At 46.0% G+C, this 13,932-nt stretch overlaps 1 protein-coding gene across 1 annotated transcript in view; it reads left to right on the forward strand.

The window, feature by feature from the left end:
- Strump (WASH complex subunit strump) overlaps positions 1-13,932 on the forward strand; it is a 191,819-nt gene that overhangs the window by 134,928 nt on the left and 42,959 nt on the right. Inside the window, exon 15 of the mRNA XM_068372566.1 lies at positions 7,605-7,757. Coding sequence (XP_068228667.1) covers positions 7,605-7,757 — 153 coding nt within the window. The remainder of the gene's footprint in view (positions 1-7,604; positions 7,758-13,932) is intronic.

The following is a 13,932-nucleotide window of genomic DNA, read 5'->3' on the forward strand; positions in this document are numbered from 1 at the left end:
CTCCGATGCCTTAGATGACCACGGAGGTAGCAGCAGTAGGGGATTCAGCATTATGAAGCTTCATCTGTGGTGGATAATGTGGGAGGGTGGGCTGTGGCACCCTAGCAGTACCAGCTGAACTCGGTTGAGTCCCTTGTTAGGCTGGGAGGAACGTAGAGAGTAGAGGTCCCCTTTTTTGTTTCATTTGTTGATGTTGGCTACCCCCCAAAATTGGGGGAAGTGCCTTGGTATATGTATGTATGTGATGTGTATAGAAATGTAGTAAGTTTCCTTTTCAGTGTTTGTGCTGTGTGTGTGATATACGAGAACGACACTTGCGTAGTAGCAAGGCCAGCACAGTTCAACTTCATGGGGAACGGCCTCTCCCTCTCTGGTCCATCGGTCTTCCCGTCGGCATATATCCATTAACTCGGCCGCCGCAGGGGATTTGTCATCACCTGGAGCCTCTTCATTCAACTATTGTCTTCGCCTTTTCCTCTTTTCCAACGGGAAACTTGGATTCTGAGCGAAGGGAATGTGGCCTTTTATAGATTGACTACAGTCTCTCTCTTCTCAAGGTCATTCACCTTTACTACAACAACGTACTATTGCGGAAGCTCCTTTCCCCTGTGCGGGTTAGGCTGCTCTTCTGTTTGTTTGTCTCAGTTATTTTAGTGAAATCCAATTGTATTTTAACTTTTCAGCTTTCTCCGTGGGGAACACTTCCCTTCGGGGGGTCAGTGGTTCTCACTTTTATTGAATATTCTTAGATGATTTGAATAATTATAATTCTGTTTTTATTACAGTTACTCCACTCCCCCCCCCCTTCTCCCGTGGATGTCATCTGGGGAAGAAAGGGCGCATACTTAATTCTTATTTTATGTTATTCCCTCGGGGTTCCTCTTCGGAGTTCCTCTCTAGGGAATTTCTGTTAAATAATTATTTAATTTTATTTTCCCAGTTAACTATGCAGTTTTTCTTCGTTCGACTAAAGAGTGCCAACGAAGCAGAGCTGTCCTGTTCATGCCTGGGGAATCTGTTGTCACTGCCGTCCCTCAGAGGACGTCATCATGGGTGTCATCCCTTCTCTTAGAAGTACTCCCGTGACAACATGGCCAGCACTTCAGATCATCTTAGAACGCTAAAGGAGGTTCGCCTCCAGGGGTTGGACAACTTCCCTTCCGAGGGAGGTTTCCTCCCCAGGTGTGAGGTTGTTCTCTCCCTTCAGAGGGAGAACTTCCCATACCTCAAAAAATTCATCGCCTCCGACTACTGTTGCTGCCCTTCAGCCAGACTTCTCTCCCCCCTTGCTGAGTTTCTCTTACTTCAGGGGTGGAGCACAGTCTTGGCAAGTCTCATCTACGAAGTGTTCACCTCTCTCGTTCGCGAGAGAGGCCACTCATAGAGACTCCTCTTCGGAGGATCGCTACTGATAAGGTCAGCTTGCTGATCCAACGGCCCTAAGGGGCGTCACCACGAGTGTCTTTAAGTCTCTTCTACAAAGTGTCACCTCTCTCATTCGCAAGAGAGGCCACTCATAGAGACTTCTCTTCGGAGGATCGCTACTGAGAAGGTCAGCTTGCTGATCCAACAGCCCTAAGGGGCGTCATCACGAGTATCTTCAAGTCTCTTCTACGAAGTAGTCACCTCTCTTGTTCGCGGGAGAAGCCTCTCATAGAGACACCTCCTCGGAGGATCAAGCAGACCTTCCAGTGACCTACCTATCTACCAGCGCAACCTTTTGCTGCAACGTAGTCCTTTGGACTTTGGTCCTGGACTCTATCACGGACCTTTTACGGTCCCATCGGTGGATGCTCGCCCTTCCAAAGGGCGCATCCCAGTTCCTGATCGTTCTGCCAGCTGACCTACCGATCTACCAGCGCAACCTTGCGCTGCAACGAAGGACTTCGGTCCTGGACTCTAAAGCAGACCTGCTTACGGTCCCATCGGTGGACGCTCGCACTTTTTTAAAGGGCACATCCCAGTTCCTGATCGTCCTGCCATTGGTCAACCTACCAGCTGACACTCCAACCTACTAGCGCTACCTTCACGCGCTCACCGATATTCTTACGCGCGCGGGAACCAATGGTCTCCCGCGCACACGCTCGCCGACATTCTTACACGCGCAAGCGCCGACGATCTTCTGCGCGCGGGTACCGATGGTCTCCCACGCGCGCGCTCTTATATACGCACGTGAGCGCCGACGATCTTCCATGCGCAGGTACCGATGGTCTCCCGTGCGCGCACTCGCCGACATTCTTACGCTCGCGAGCGCCGACAATATTCCGCGTCCGGGTACCGATGGTCTCCAGCGCGCGCGCCAACATTCTTACGCGCGCGAGCGCCATCGATCTTCCGTGCGTGGGTACCGATAGTCTCCCGCGCGCGTGCGCACTGATAGTCTTACGCCAACAGTCTTCCACGCGCGCACACCGATAGTCGCGCGCGTGTTGCCAACAGTCTTATACGCGCGCATGCATCGATGATCTTCCGCGCACGGGTGCCGATGGTCTCCCACGCGCGCGTCGATGATTTTCCACGCACGCCAGTGTCAACAAGCGCGCAAGCGCCAATGCTCTTGTGCGCGCTTCATAGTCTTGCACGCGCGCGCGGCAACAGTTCCGCACGCATGGCCGACTTTCTTCCCCGCGCGAGCGCCTAGGGTCTCCCACACGCGCACCAACAGTATTGCGCATGTGCGTGCCGACTTTCTTCTGCGCGCGGGCGCCAATGGTATCCTGCACGTGCGCCAGTAGTCTACCGTGCAAGCGCACCGACGGCCTTACGCGTGGGCGCGCTCCGACAGCCTTCGCGTGTGCGCGCTCCAGTAATCTTGAATGCACGCACACAGCCTTCCGTGCGCTCCGACGGTCTTCTACGTGCGGATGCCGATGGTCTTCCGCACGCACGCGCCAACAATCTCCACGTAGTACTCTCACGCACGCGCCAATGCTCCCACTCTTGCGCAACCAGTCACACGCTTTGGTGCATTCTAGGGAGAATGCACAAAACTACACAGTGCCTTACGAGCGATCTTCCTCACTTTCCTGCGCCCTCCTGCGCAGTTACGGTCCCCGGATTCATACTCCAGCTCTTGCCAAAGAGTCAAGGCTCGCAGATCCAATGCACCAGCTCTTGTCTAAGAGCCAGCGCTGGCCTGCTCTCCAGGCAGATATTAAGCACCAGCATCATCCTGTGTGCCATCGCTCCAGACTCACCTGCACACTCGCGCAATTGTCAGTAAAAAGGAGTAAAACTTTTTGGACAGGTCACCATTGCCCCATTCCTCCCCGCAAGCACATAAACATTGCCACCGGGAAAAGAGGAATAAGGCTCCACAGAAGGATTCAAGATCCCGAAGATTCCATCCTACCAGGGAATCGAATCGGGGAATCCTTGGTCCCTGTCTCTTCTGAAGTTTCTTTTTTCCTTGACAGACCAGTGACAGCAAACAGGAAAGCATCAACAGACTGATCTCTAGATCACTGTTTGCTGATGGCTAGTTCATAGTTTACTGATCGCTAGGTCTCCGATCACCAGATCGCCAATTGCTAGCTCAGTGCTGATCTGTGACCTCTAGTCCCTCCAATGACTAACGATCTCCAATTGCTAGCATTTCCAAACATCGATTGCTAGTCAATAACCAGTCATCAGCTTGCTGATCACTAGATCACCGATGGGCAGCTCATCTTTCTTCGATCATTGAACTCAGCTCGCTGATCTCTGACCAGCCCATCTTCAGCTTGCTCATCTCTGACCAAACAGGGGGGATCATAATCAGCTGGCTGATCTCGAACTCACCATCGGCGTACAGACCACCGATTCATTGGTCATCGGTTATTTGCCAGCAGTTCGTGACTCGAACTTTCTAGTCAACCACTTCCTGTAGTTCCTAGATCAGAAGTTATACAACATACTTCTAGCTACTGGCCGTTTGCCATCACGCTAAAGTGATCAGTAAACGTTCGACAACCCTCATCAACGGCTTGCCAACAGGGAACTACTAGCGAGCACTCTCCAACTGCGCAGTATCCAGGATACCCAACGGTTAACCATTGATTAACATTCACCAGATTAATTCTATTCTTAGGTATAGCATCAATCCCATCAGGGCGCATGGTAAGGCTAAGCGTGGCCTTCCTTCTAAAGAAATTCTCTCTCGGAGAAGAATCCTTACACTGGGTATCGCTCCTGTTCCTTTACGACACGAGTCAAGACTCCAGCGTCGACAATCTTCCATGCAAAGGATCACCAAGGAGCTGTCCCTTTGGGTCGATGTCCACTCCATGTTGGAGTTCGATCGAAGGTTAAGACCTCAGGTCTTCATTTACACACTGGACCTAAAGGACACTTACTCCCAGGTCCAAACCATCCATCTAGGAAGGATGGAAGATTCAGTCTAGACAAACAAGAAACACCAGTTCAAGGCACTGTGCTTCAGTCTTTCCATTACACCCATCCTGGTCTCACAGGATCGGCTTCCGTCTCCGCTCTCTCGGGACGACTGACTGACCTTAGCAGACTCAGTGGCAACCTTGCTTTAACACTGGAACTTCTGAAGTCTTTTTACCAAGATCCAGTGATCAGGGTAAACCTACGGAATCTTCCCTACTTCCCTCCCAGGAGACTGGTGTATCTGGGAATGATTCTAAACACCAATCTCCACAAAAACCTTCTCGAAACGAGAACTACTTCCATTCCGGGAGACAGGAGTCGGAAAAAGAAGAAAGGAGGGACCATAGTGCTGCACCACACGACCTCAGCCCTCTGGACAGAGCCCGAAGGTACCTTCTCTTAGATCTCTAAGAGATGAAGGCCAACTTCCCGGTCCTTCAACATCCTCATCGGTTCCTAACAGACCACTCAGTGATGTGATGGACAACACACCGCACACCACATAGAGACTCACATTGACAAGCAAGTAGGAACTGGCTTGTAGAATCTTCCCATCTAATAGTATAAACACTAAGATGGGCCAAAGTCCGTTCAGTTCCACTTTCAGCCCGCTTCATTCCAGACTGGAAGAACAGGCTCGCCGACAATCTGTGCACAGCATCTCAGATAGGTATACCGAATGGACTTTGGATCGCCATGTAGCCAACAAAGTCCTGACTTTATGAGGTCCTCCAACTAGGGGTCTGTTCACAATGCTCCTGAACCTCAGGCTACCGTTGTTCACCAGCCCTAGACCCCAAGGCTCTCTGGCAACAACGGTGGGTACAACAATGACGTTTACGTCTCGTCCCTGTTTTATCTGGAGAAGGGCTCTCAACAAGGCTAGAACATCGGTCAATCTCTCAAGGACTCTCCTAGCTCCGCTATGGCATTATGCAGAAAGGTTTCCAAACCTTTTGCAGCTCCTGATAGAGCCTCTAAGAGAACCCTCTCTGCATATCAGACAACCCACTTCGACACCTACCACAAGCTATAGCTTTGCTATGAGTGTACGCCTGAAGACTACCCAATACCTCTTTGCGAAGAGGTTGTCTAGATACCTGAGGAGTTCCTCAGCATCAGTCTACCAGGCAATGTCACGTCTTGTGTGGTTGGCGTCATAGGAAAGTGTCTCTTCTCTCGATACCTTGATTCCAGCAATGGCGCAATCCTCGAGTATATGCAAGAGGAAAAGATCCCCTATTCAGTTTCGACAGGTAAAGATGATCACTCAACCTTGATCCTTCACCTTCATACTGAAAGAAAGGGACACCCTTTCATCGATAGACTTTTCCTAACTCATACGGACTTACTACTTGCCTTTCCCCAGTCGGAATTGAGACCTTCCTCTCAGAACATAGTTCAATCTCAACAAGTAGCAGAAGGTTGAGGGCACTGTTACCTGGTTTTAGTCTGCGTGAATGAAAAGATTTGACAGGCTCTTATTCTTTTCTTCATCCTACCCTCTCGCGGGGAAAGCAGCATCCTGGGTTCTCTGCATAGCTGACCTCAAACCACTGCGGGTAAACCATGCTTCCTTGTGTTCCTAATATTAAGACTAATATTGTTACGTCCCCATACCCTGACGAGGTGGTATTGGGAAAGTCCTAGGCTACAAGTTTCCATCTAAAGAACTTCAGAACAACTTCCTAGGACGAGTCACACTTCTTCATACCTTCACACACAGCTTGCGTAGGCCACAGTCCTTGCGTAACAAGGTTCTAGTGAGGTGCAGGGACTCCTTATTTCTTGGGTGCTTACACACTCAAATAACGAGCCCCCGGGCAAAGCCAAAACGCCAGACTGGCAGGGACGTCCACCCTTCCTAATGGGTGAGTCACCCCTATTAAATAGCGTGGTTTGTATTCCAGTTACAGAACAAATGACAAATTCATAGATAATTTGTATTTTTCCTAACTATACAAACCTTAGCCCGCCAGCCCTATCCCCCTTGAAGTCCTACCTCCAAGCAAAGTGAGCTCAAGTACAGGTGTGTGTGAGGGGGGGGGGGGGGGTGTTAGCAAGCTACCCTCCCCTACCCCCGCCTACTAGCGGTGTGGGTAGTAAACCCTCGTTAGATTTTAATGGCTCGTCATTTCAGCTACGCCGAAAGTAATACCCCTATTAAATAGCTAAGGTTTGTATAGTCAGGAAAAATACAAATTATCTACGAATTTGTCATATTACTAATAATGTTGTCTTCCTGTTTAAAACATTTATTGTTATCAAACGTGTCCATTACTTGAATCAAGTCTCCCTTAACTACCCTCCTACAGTACGTCCAATATCTGAATCCTTATATATTATTTTGGTATTATTAATATCTACTCTATGGTAGAGATCTAGAGAATGACTAGCTACAGCACTGTTTTGGAGTCCAATAGAGGAAGACCCCCTTTTCTTCTGTGTTCCTGTCCTATTTAAATATGTAATGCATATAATTGTGGATCTTAATACCTAATGTTTCAAGTAATAAAGGCTAACCACTAAAAGTGAATGATTGAGAAGGATTTCATGTAGATGATTTTTCAATTCCTTATCAATGCCCTAATAAAAAGTAGAAAACCTGCAGCTTTTAAGAAGGGTTTATGCCTCAAGCTATGCTGTTTAAATTTGTTTTATTAATGCCCCTTTATAAGTTACTGTAATATAATAAATAAAAAGCAATTTAATGAGACTAACAAGTCTGTGACTAGACTATCATAAAGCTCATGTGAAGACTTTACTCTTAAATAATTGAAAATGGAACAAAATTAGAGTTGTAAAAAATGGACACCCAGACGATAAGATCAAATGAATTGACCAGAAATTGCACAGCTGAAATGACTGGTAATTTTGGCCTAAGGGACACTGCAAAGAACTATTTATAGTGTGAGGGATGAGTGAACTTTGGGCAACATGCCCCTTTGGAAAATTGTATGGCCATAAATTCCACGAGTTTACATTTACATAGTGCTGTGTACATGAATTACTTCTATGTGTTTTACAGAGATTTGAATCCATTTTCTTAACCATAAATTGAATTAATGCAAAAAAAAAAATGCCAGTATTGATGATTTTGGGGGTTGTGACTTAGTTTTTTATAAGATCAGTCTCTAAATGTTGAATAAAATGAGTTTTGGCAAAATACATATAATACTGAGTGTACTGAGCTAGTCCAAAAATTATTACCTAAGTTTTCATTTTTACAGGAAAGTGAATTGTATAAACGCCTTGCCCTGGTTGGTCAACAGATGACAGGATTTTGTACATCTTTTGAATTCATCCAAGATTACATTAGTATGTATGGCCTTAAGATATGGCAAGAAGAGATGTCACGAATTGTCAACTACAATGTAGAACAGGTATGACATATGCACTCGTTACATAATCATGTCTAAATTATTTTAATTAAAAAAGCTGTATCTCATAAAATGTAAAAGGGATCTTTGTTTACAAAAGTATTAAAATATTTTTTATTAAACTTGATTTGGGTTTTGCCTATTTCAAAACCTTCAACATGAAAATATCAAGGTTAGGGATTTTTATACTTGAAAATATTAATCTTAATTAGGTTACATATTTTTTCACCATTTTATACTGCATAAAGTTTGGAAAGAACAATTTGTGTTCATTGATGATTATGGTAAATTCAAAGATGAAGTATAGTTCAATATAAATATGTATAGTACAAAATAAATTGATTAAGGTATGAATAAATTTATATAAATATGTTGGATAATAAAGGGATTTTGACGAAGGAAAAATCTATTTCTGGGCGAGAGACCTGTGCCGCCCAGTGAAATACTCCTAGAGCACTATTTCTAAGGAATATAACTGCTATATATTACCAGAGAAAAAAAGCATAGGAATGCCAGGTTGAACCCAGCTCGCTCACCTATATAAGGTGTCGGTATAAAATACTGGGGCGTGATAATTCACAACCAGAGGTCTCGCACTATTTAGATATCTCCTCTTCAAAATCCCCGCCACAGCGAGGTGCCGTTCAACACTACTACCACTAACCCAACCCACGCCAGTGACGTCACTCCTCATAGCACCCAAGGTTTGGGGCCCATGTTGGGAGGGAAGTCAAGGGAGGGTTCACTGGGCGGCACAGGTCTCTCGCCCAGAAATAGATTTTTCCTTCGTCAAAATCCCTTTTCTGGGCTCCGACCTGTGCCGCGCAGTGAAATAGTACCAGAGAAATGGTCCCAAATCTTGGGACAATACCTGAGGAAGTAACAAAATCCAAAATAACAGGTAAGAGGATAGCAAGACATAGTTGATTAAGGTTCACTATGTTCAGGAGGAATCACATTCCCTGCTGCCACTGTAGCAAATATAAGGCTTCCAGAGGTTTTAAGCAGTGGCGTTTAAATACTGTTGGAGACTTCCGGCCTGTATATTTAGTAAGTCCAGTGAAGTTCATAGTAATTAACTGAGGTAGCTACAGCTCATATATCATGGACGTAAGGGAGTGATGTGGGAATGATTCTAGGTAGCCCGTTAATGAAATGCAGAATCTTCTGTCTGAGTCCTTTCAGGATGATGGTTCTTCACCTTCTCTAATGGGTAAGGGCCCCGAGGACTGAACGGGAGATATGTTTAAGTAGGCTTCCAGAGTGTTTACTGGACATAAAGATGGGTCCTGCGGAAGTGGGACAATCTTCCAGGGGAACCGTCTGTCCTGGGGGTCCTCATTTTCGCTAAAAATCTTTTGTCAGGGGAAAGGAGTACTTCCCCTGATGAGAGAAATTCAATATGACCTGGATCTCTAGACAAGGCTGAAAGTTCTGATATTCTGGCGCCAGAAGTCAGGTTCATTAAGAACAAGGATTTCCTAACCAATGGAATATAATGGCAAGTCTCGTTAAGAGTGTCTGAAGCCAACTTAAGTACGTCATTCAGAAACCAGGAAACTGAGCTATGGTGAGTTGATGGTTTCAATCTGGCGCAGGTTCTCGGGATGGATGAGAAGTATGAATCTGTAAGGGCAATATTAAAGCCAATTGTAAAACCTTCAAGGCTGACTTAATTTGTGGTAATAGTACAAGTCTCTAAGTCTGATTCAAATAAAATTCTGAAGAAGGTTACTGTCAGATTCATAGTCATTGTCTCAACCTTTGAGTCCCTTAAAAACTGGCAAGTTTCATAACAGCCGAATCATACTGTCGAAGGGTGGATCCCCTCTTATCTGATTCTAAAAATAACGTATTTGAGGATCAATATCTGCACCTCTTGAGCTGTAAATTTCATAAAGTCCAGAAAGGTAGGGCATTCTGAATTTGAGGAAGCTAACACACAGCGAGTTGTACTGCTTGTGTTTGTATTGGATTGGGGATCTGTCGAGGTGGAGAACCAGTTCCACCAGAAGGGGAAACCCGTTGTGCTTGGGCCAGATGGGGACTACTAGAGCAACTTGGCCTTTGAAAGTCCTGAGCTTGTCTAACACTTTCATCGACAGATTTATTGGTGGGAATAGGTAAATTCTCTCCCAAGTGTTCCAGACTAATGATAGTGCGCCTGTGGCGTAAGCCCGAGGATCCGGGCTGGGAGCTACGTAGCACTCTAGTTGTAGTTGGACATTGTTGCAAACAGATCTATCTGGAGATCCGGAACCTGAGAAAGAATCCAACTGAAGGACATTGGGTCTAGTGACCACTCCGACTCCAGCGGAGTTGTCCTCGAAAGTGCGTCCGCCACTATCTATCTAGAAGAAACCTGATATGTTGGTTTTTGGCTGGAGCCGGTTGCTTAAGGTCAAAAATACCGCCATGGCTTCTAAAACATTGATATGAAGTTGGCGGAATATTGTCGACCATAGTCCCAGGACTTTCGTGTACTGAGAGTACCCCCCCCCCCCCCCCCGCCTGTTAGGGAGGCGTCTGTGTAAATGACGAGCTTGGGGGTGGATATTGTAAGGAAACTGATTTGCCAGATTTTGACCTTTGTCCATGGTTGAAGTCTTTTCTTCAGAATTGGTTGGAGTCGAGCCCTTTGTCTCGATATTACTCGTTTTCCTGGAGCACCATACTCGGCTTATATCTTTCAGTCTGGCCTTCAGTAGTATATCTGTTACTGAGGCAAACTGGAGGGCACCCAGGATTCTCTCTTGATTTCTTCTGGAAGACAATTTGTCTTTGAGAAAACTTATTGTGTTTTGCTATATCGTTCCTCTTGGCTGTTGGGAGACAGAGTGTGGGAGCATAGAACCCATTGAATCCTAACCATTGAAACTTGTCCTCGGGACCAAACGAGATTTCTCGAAGTTGATTTGGAACCAAAACTGTTGTAAGAGATTATCACTCTGTAGTTGCTGTGAGGCAGTTTGCCTAGTTGAAGCCTAGAAACGGACGAAAATGCCTTGCTTTCGGAACATGATAGCAAACGTCTGCAAGATCCATAGGGGAGGTGACGGCCCCACAGAGAAGCAAGGTCCGCACCTGAGAGATGGTCAGCATGTGAAACTTGTCGCATTAAATGTAAGAATTCAGAAGCGACAGGTCTAGGATTACTCTTCGCTATTCTGAGTCTTTCTTTGGCCCGCTGAACAAGTGATCCTGAAATTACAAACGATTTACTTTCTTTATTGCTTCCTTTTGCAATAAATCGTTTTCATATAAGACTAGCTCTTCCGTTGGATGTTGATGAAAACTGGTTGGTGGAGGGGGCCATTCTATCCAACTCCACCCCAGACCTTTGGAAATTATACTGAAAGCCCAAATGTTGAACGTTCAACGGTTCCGGAAGATGTAAAGTCCTACCCCTACCTGAGAACCCCCAATGATTTGCTGCGGATTTACCTCCTCGGCCTCGAGAGTAGCTGTTGCGAAAAGTTCCTCTCGAGCTAGCGCCTCTGGGGCGCTGGTAACCCTGGAAAGCACCCTGAGTTTCAAAGGTGGGCCTAAGGGCTGGGGAAGTAGCATAGGAGGTAGTTGCTACTTGGGACTGAGGAACCAGCACGTATTGCTGTTGGGGTTGACCCTTCGAAGTGAAAGGTTGACTCCCTTGTGCCACCGGGATGGTTTGAACCACCTGTTGAGACTGCCGGTTTGGAAGGAATGGAAAGATCTCAGACTCTTTCTACCTCGAGATTGGTTGCTGGCCGGTTCGAACTTGTGCTTGGGGACTAAGCCCATCGAACCTTGAGGCTCTGATTGACCCTAGCAGCTCCAGACTGGGGCTTTAATGAGCTTGTTAGGCTCATGTCTGATAGTGGCCTCAGACAAGACATGCCTACAGCAACGACGTCTGGCCGCAAAGAAGTCGTAGGAATCAGACAGTAAGGTTTGAAGTAATGACTTTGTCAAGACCTTAAAAGGTGGTTCTTCTTCATACATTAAAGAGGTCTTTTCTGCCATTGTAGCCGAGTTGATAGGTCCACTCAGGCGCATACAGGCTTCGAGCTCGAGGCATATCAGAGATTCCGGAAGCCTGGGTAGCCACTCACTGAACTGAATGGGAGCACAGTCAGCGCTTAATTTACCCAATGTGAAGGTCGCCGGGGCGTTAGCCCAGCAATCGTGATCCCCCAGGGACAGGAGGGAGGTCGGATGCGTTTCCTTCAGCTGCGGTAACGGCTTGCCCTCGTTTATTGCCTGCCGAGCAAGGTCCGATATCTTAGTGACACACGGAGTAGGGGTTTACTCCTCCACTAGAAACATCGTGTACGGGCTCTTGTGAGGTGTTAACGTAGTGTTAACACACTCCCACTCGTTTAAGGGCCGGACCCAGGTGGACTGAGCCTGCCCCTTTGGGTACATTTTGGTTTCTTTGGGGACCTTGTCAAACCTTACGAGTGTCTCCTCGGTAAGGCATGCGAAACTAGAGAGAGGGAACTGTAGACCCGGCGGGTAGAATTCAAAATCTTCTACAGTCCGGGTGCCAAACCCTTCGATGGTTAACATACCATCTTTGAAGGGAGAGCGCAAGGCCCCCTTCCACGGATTGCTTTCGACGAATTCCGGGAGCCTAGAGGCATCCGGGGTGATATATTGTGCTGTTGAGGTAGCCCATAACAAATGAGACCCTGTATGAGGCTATCTGGTTTAGCACTCACTTCCCCCTAATGGGCAATAATTCCATTCAATTGTCAAGTTCACAGAGGCACCAGGAATCTTCCATCCTATAATCGTGGTGACTCGGTATGTGACACGAGGTTTGAGCCAGTGAGCTACAGAGGTCCGTAAATTATATATATATGTATATATATGGATAAATATCAGCACAACACCGTGTTCAAATAGAAATAAATTTCTACCTCATCCCTGGGATCGGTCGCTGGCCTCTTCTAATGAAAGGTCAGGTTGAAACTAACCATGCCACGAGAGGCCATGCATCAATCTTGAAAGGGCTGCCGGATCGAAGGGAGCCTCCGGGGTCATAGGTTTCAGGCCGGGCTTCGCTCTCGGCCCAAGAGAAGTCTTAACTGGTTTGGTGATTTGGAAGACCTGTGAGTCTTTGGTAGGGCTGGCAGGTAGCTTTAACTTTAGGGACAACGGGACGTGGCCCGACATCAGCCACGTGCTTCCTTGAAAACCCTAAAAGGAAGAGACACAGGATCTCTTTGCCCTGACACTCCAGGCAAACCCGCCAACCCAGATCTAAAGAGTCGCCAAGGTAGAAGTCATGGAAGACTGCGAGCTCCGAAAGAGGGTATATCGTTACTAATGAACAAGGTAACTCCGTTGGGAATGTAAAATAAATAGATCGAGAATAAATGTTTAAATCGATCAATCACAAAGGAAATAAAATGAAAATCCCAAAATAATATATCCGAAGTTATAATTATAGATAGTAACGACAGGGGCACCTACAGTGTCCCATAGTAGGGTAGTAACCCAAAAAGATCCGGGTGTTCCGAATTCTTAAAATAGACCGGTATGAAACCGGGACAAAAGGCTATGAACAAAATTTCGGACCGGTATAATAACCGGGGAGAAAACTTTCATAAATTAACTGACATTGTCAAAATAATTCCATAAAAGGTGAAGATTATCAATGAAATAATATTGTCATAGCGCGAAATATACTATCCCGTCGGTACTGGGAAAGTATAGAATATCATAAAGATACATAAGTATCCCATAGCAGGTCAGTAACCTAAAGAGATCCGGATGCTCCGAATTCTTGAATTAGACCAATATGAAATCGGGACAAAAGACTATGAACAAAATTCAGATCGGTACAGTAACCGGGGAAAAACTTATCATAAATTAACTGACTTTGTTAAAACAATTCCATAATAAGTTAAGGTTATTAATGAAAAAATATTGTCATAGCGAGAAATATACTATCCCGTTGCTACTTGGGAAGTATAGAATAAAATAAAGATACGTGAGTGTCCCATAATAGGTTAGTAACCTAAAAGGATCCGGGTGTTCCGGGTTCTTAAAGTAGACCGATATGAAACCGGGACAAAAGGCTATGAACAACTCTAGGACCGGTTTAGTAACCGGGGAATAACTTATAAATAAACTGACATTGTTAAAACAATCCCGTAATAAGTTAAGGTTATCAATGAAATAATATTGTCAT

This window comes from Palaemon carinicauda, chromosome 4, assembly GCF_036898095.1.
Source record: "Palaemon carinicauda isolate YSFRI2023 chromosome 4, ASM3689809v2, whole genome shotgun sequence".
Taxonomy (NCBI): domain Eukaryota; kingdom Metazoa; phylum Arthropoda; class Malacostraca; order Decapoda; family Palaemonidae; genus Palaemon; species Palaemon carinicauda.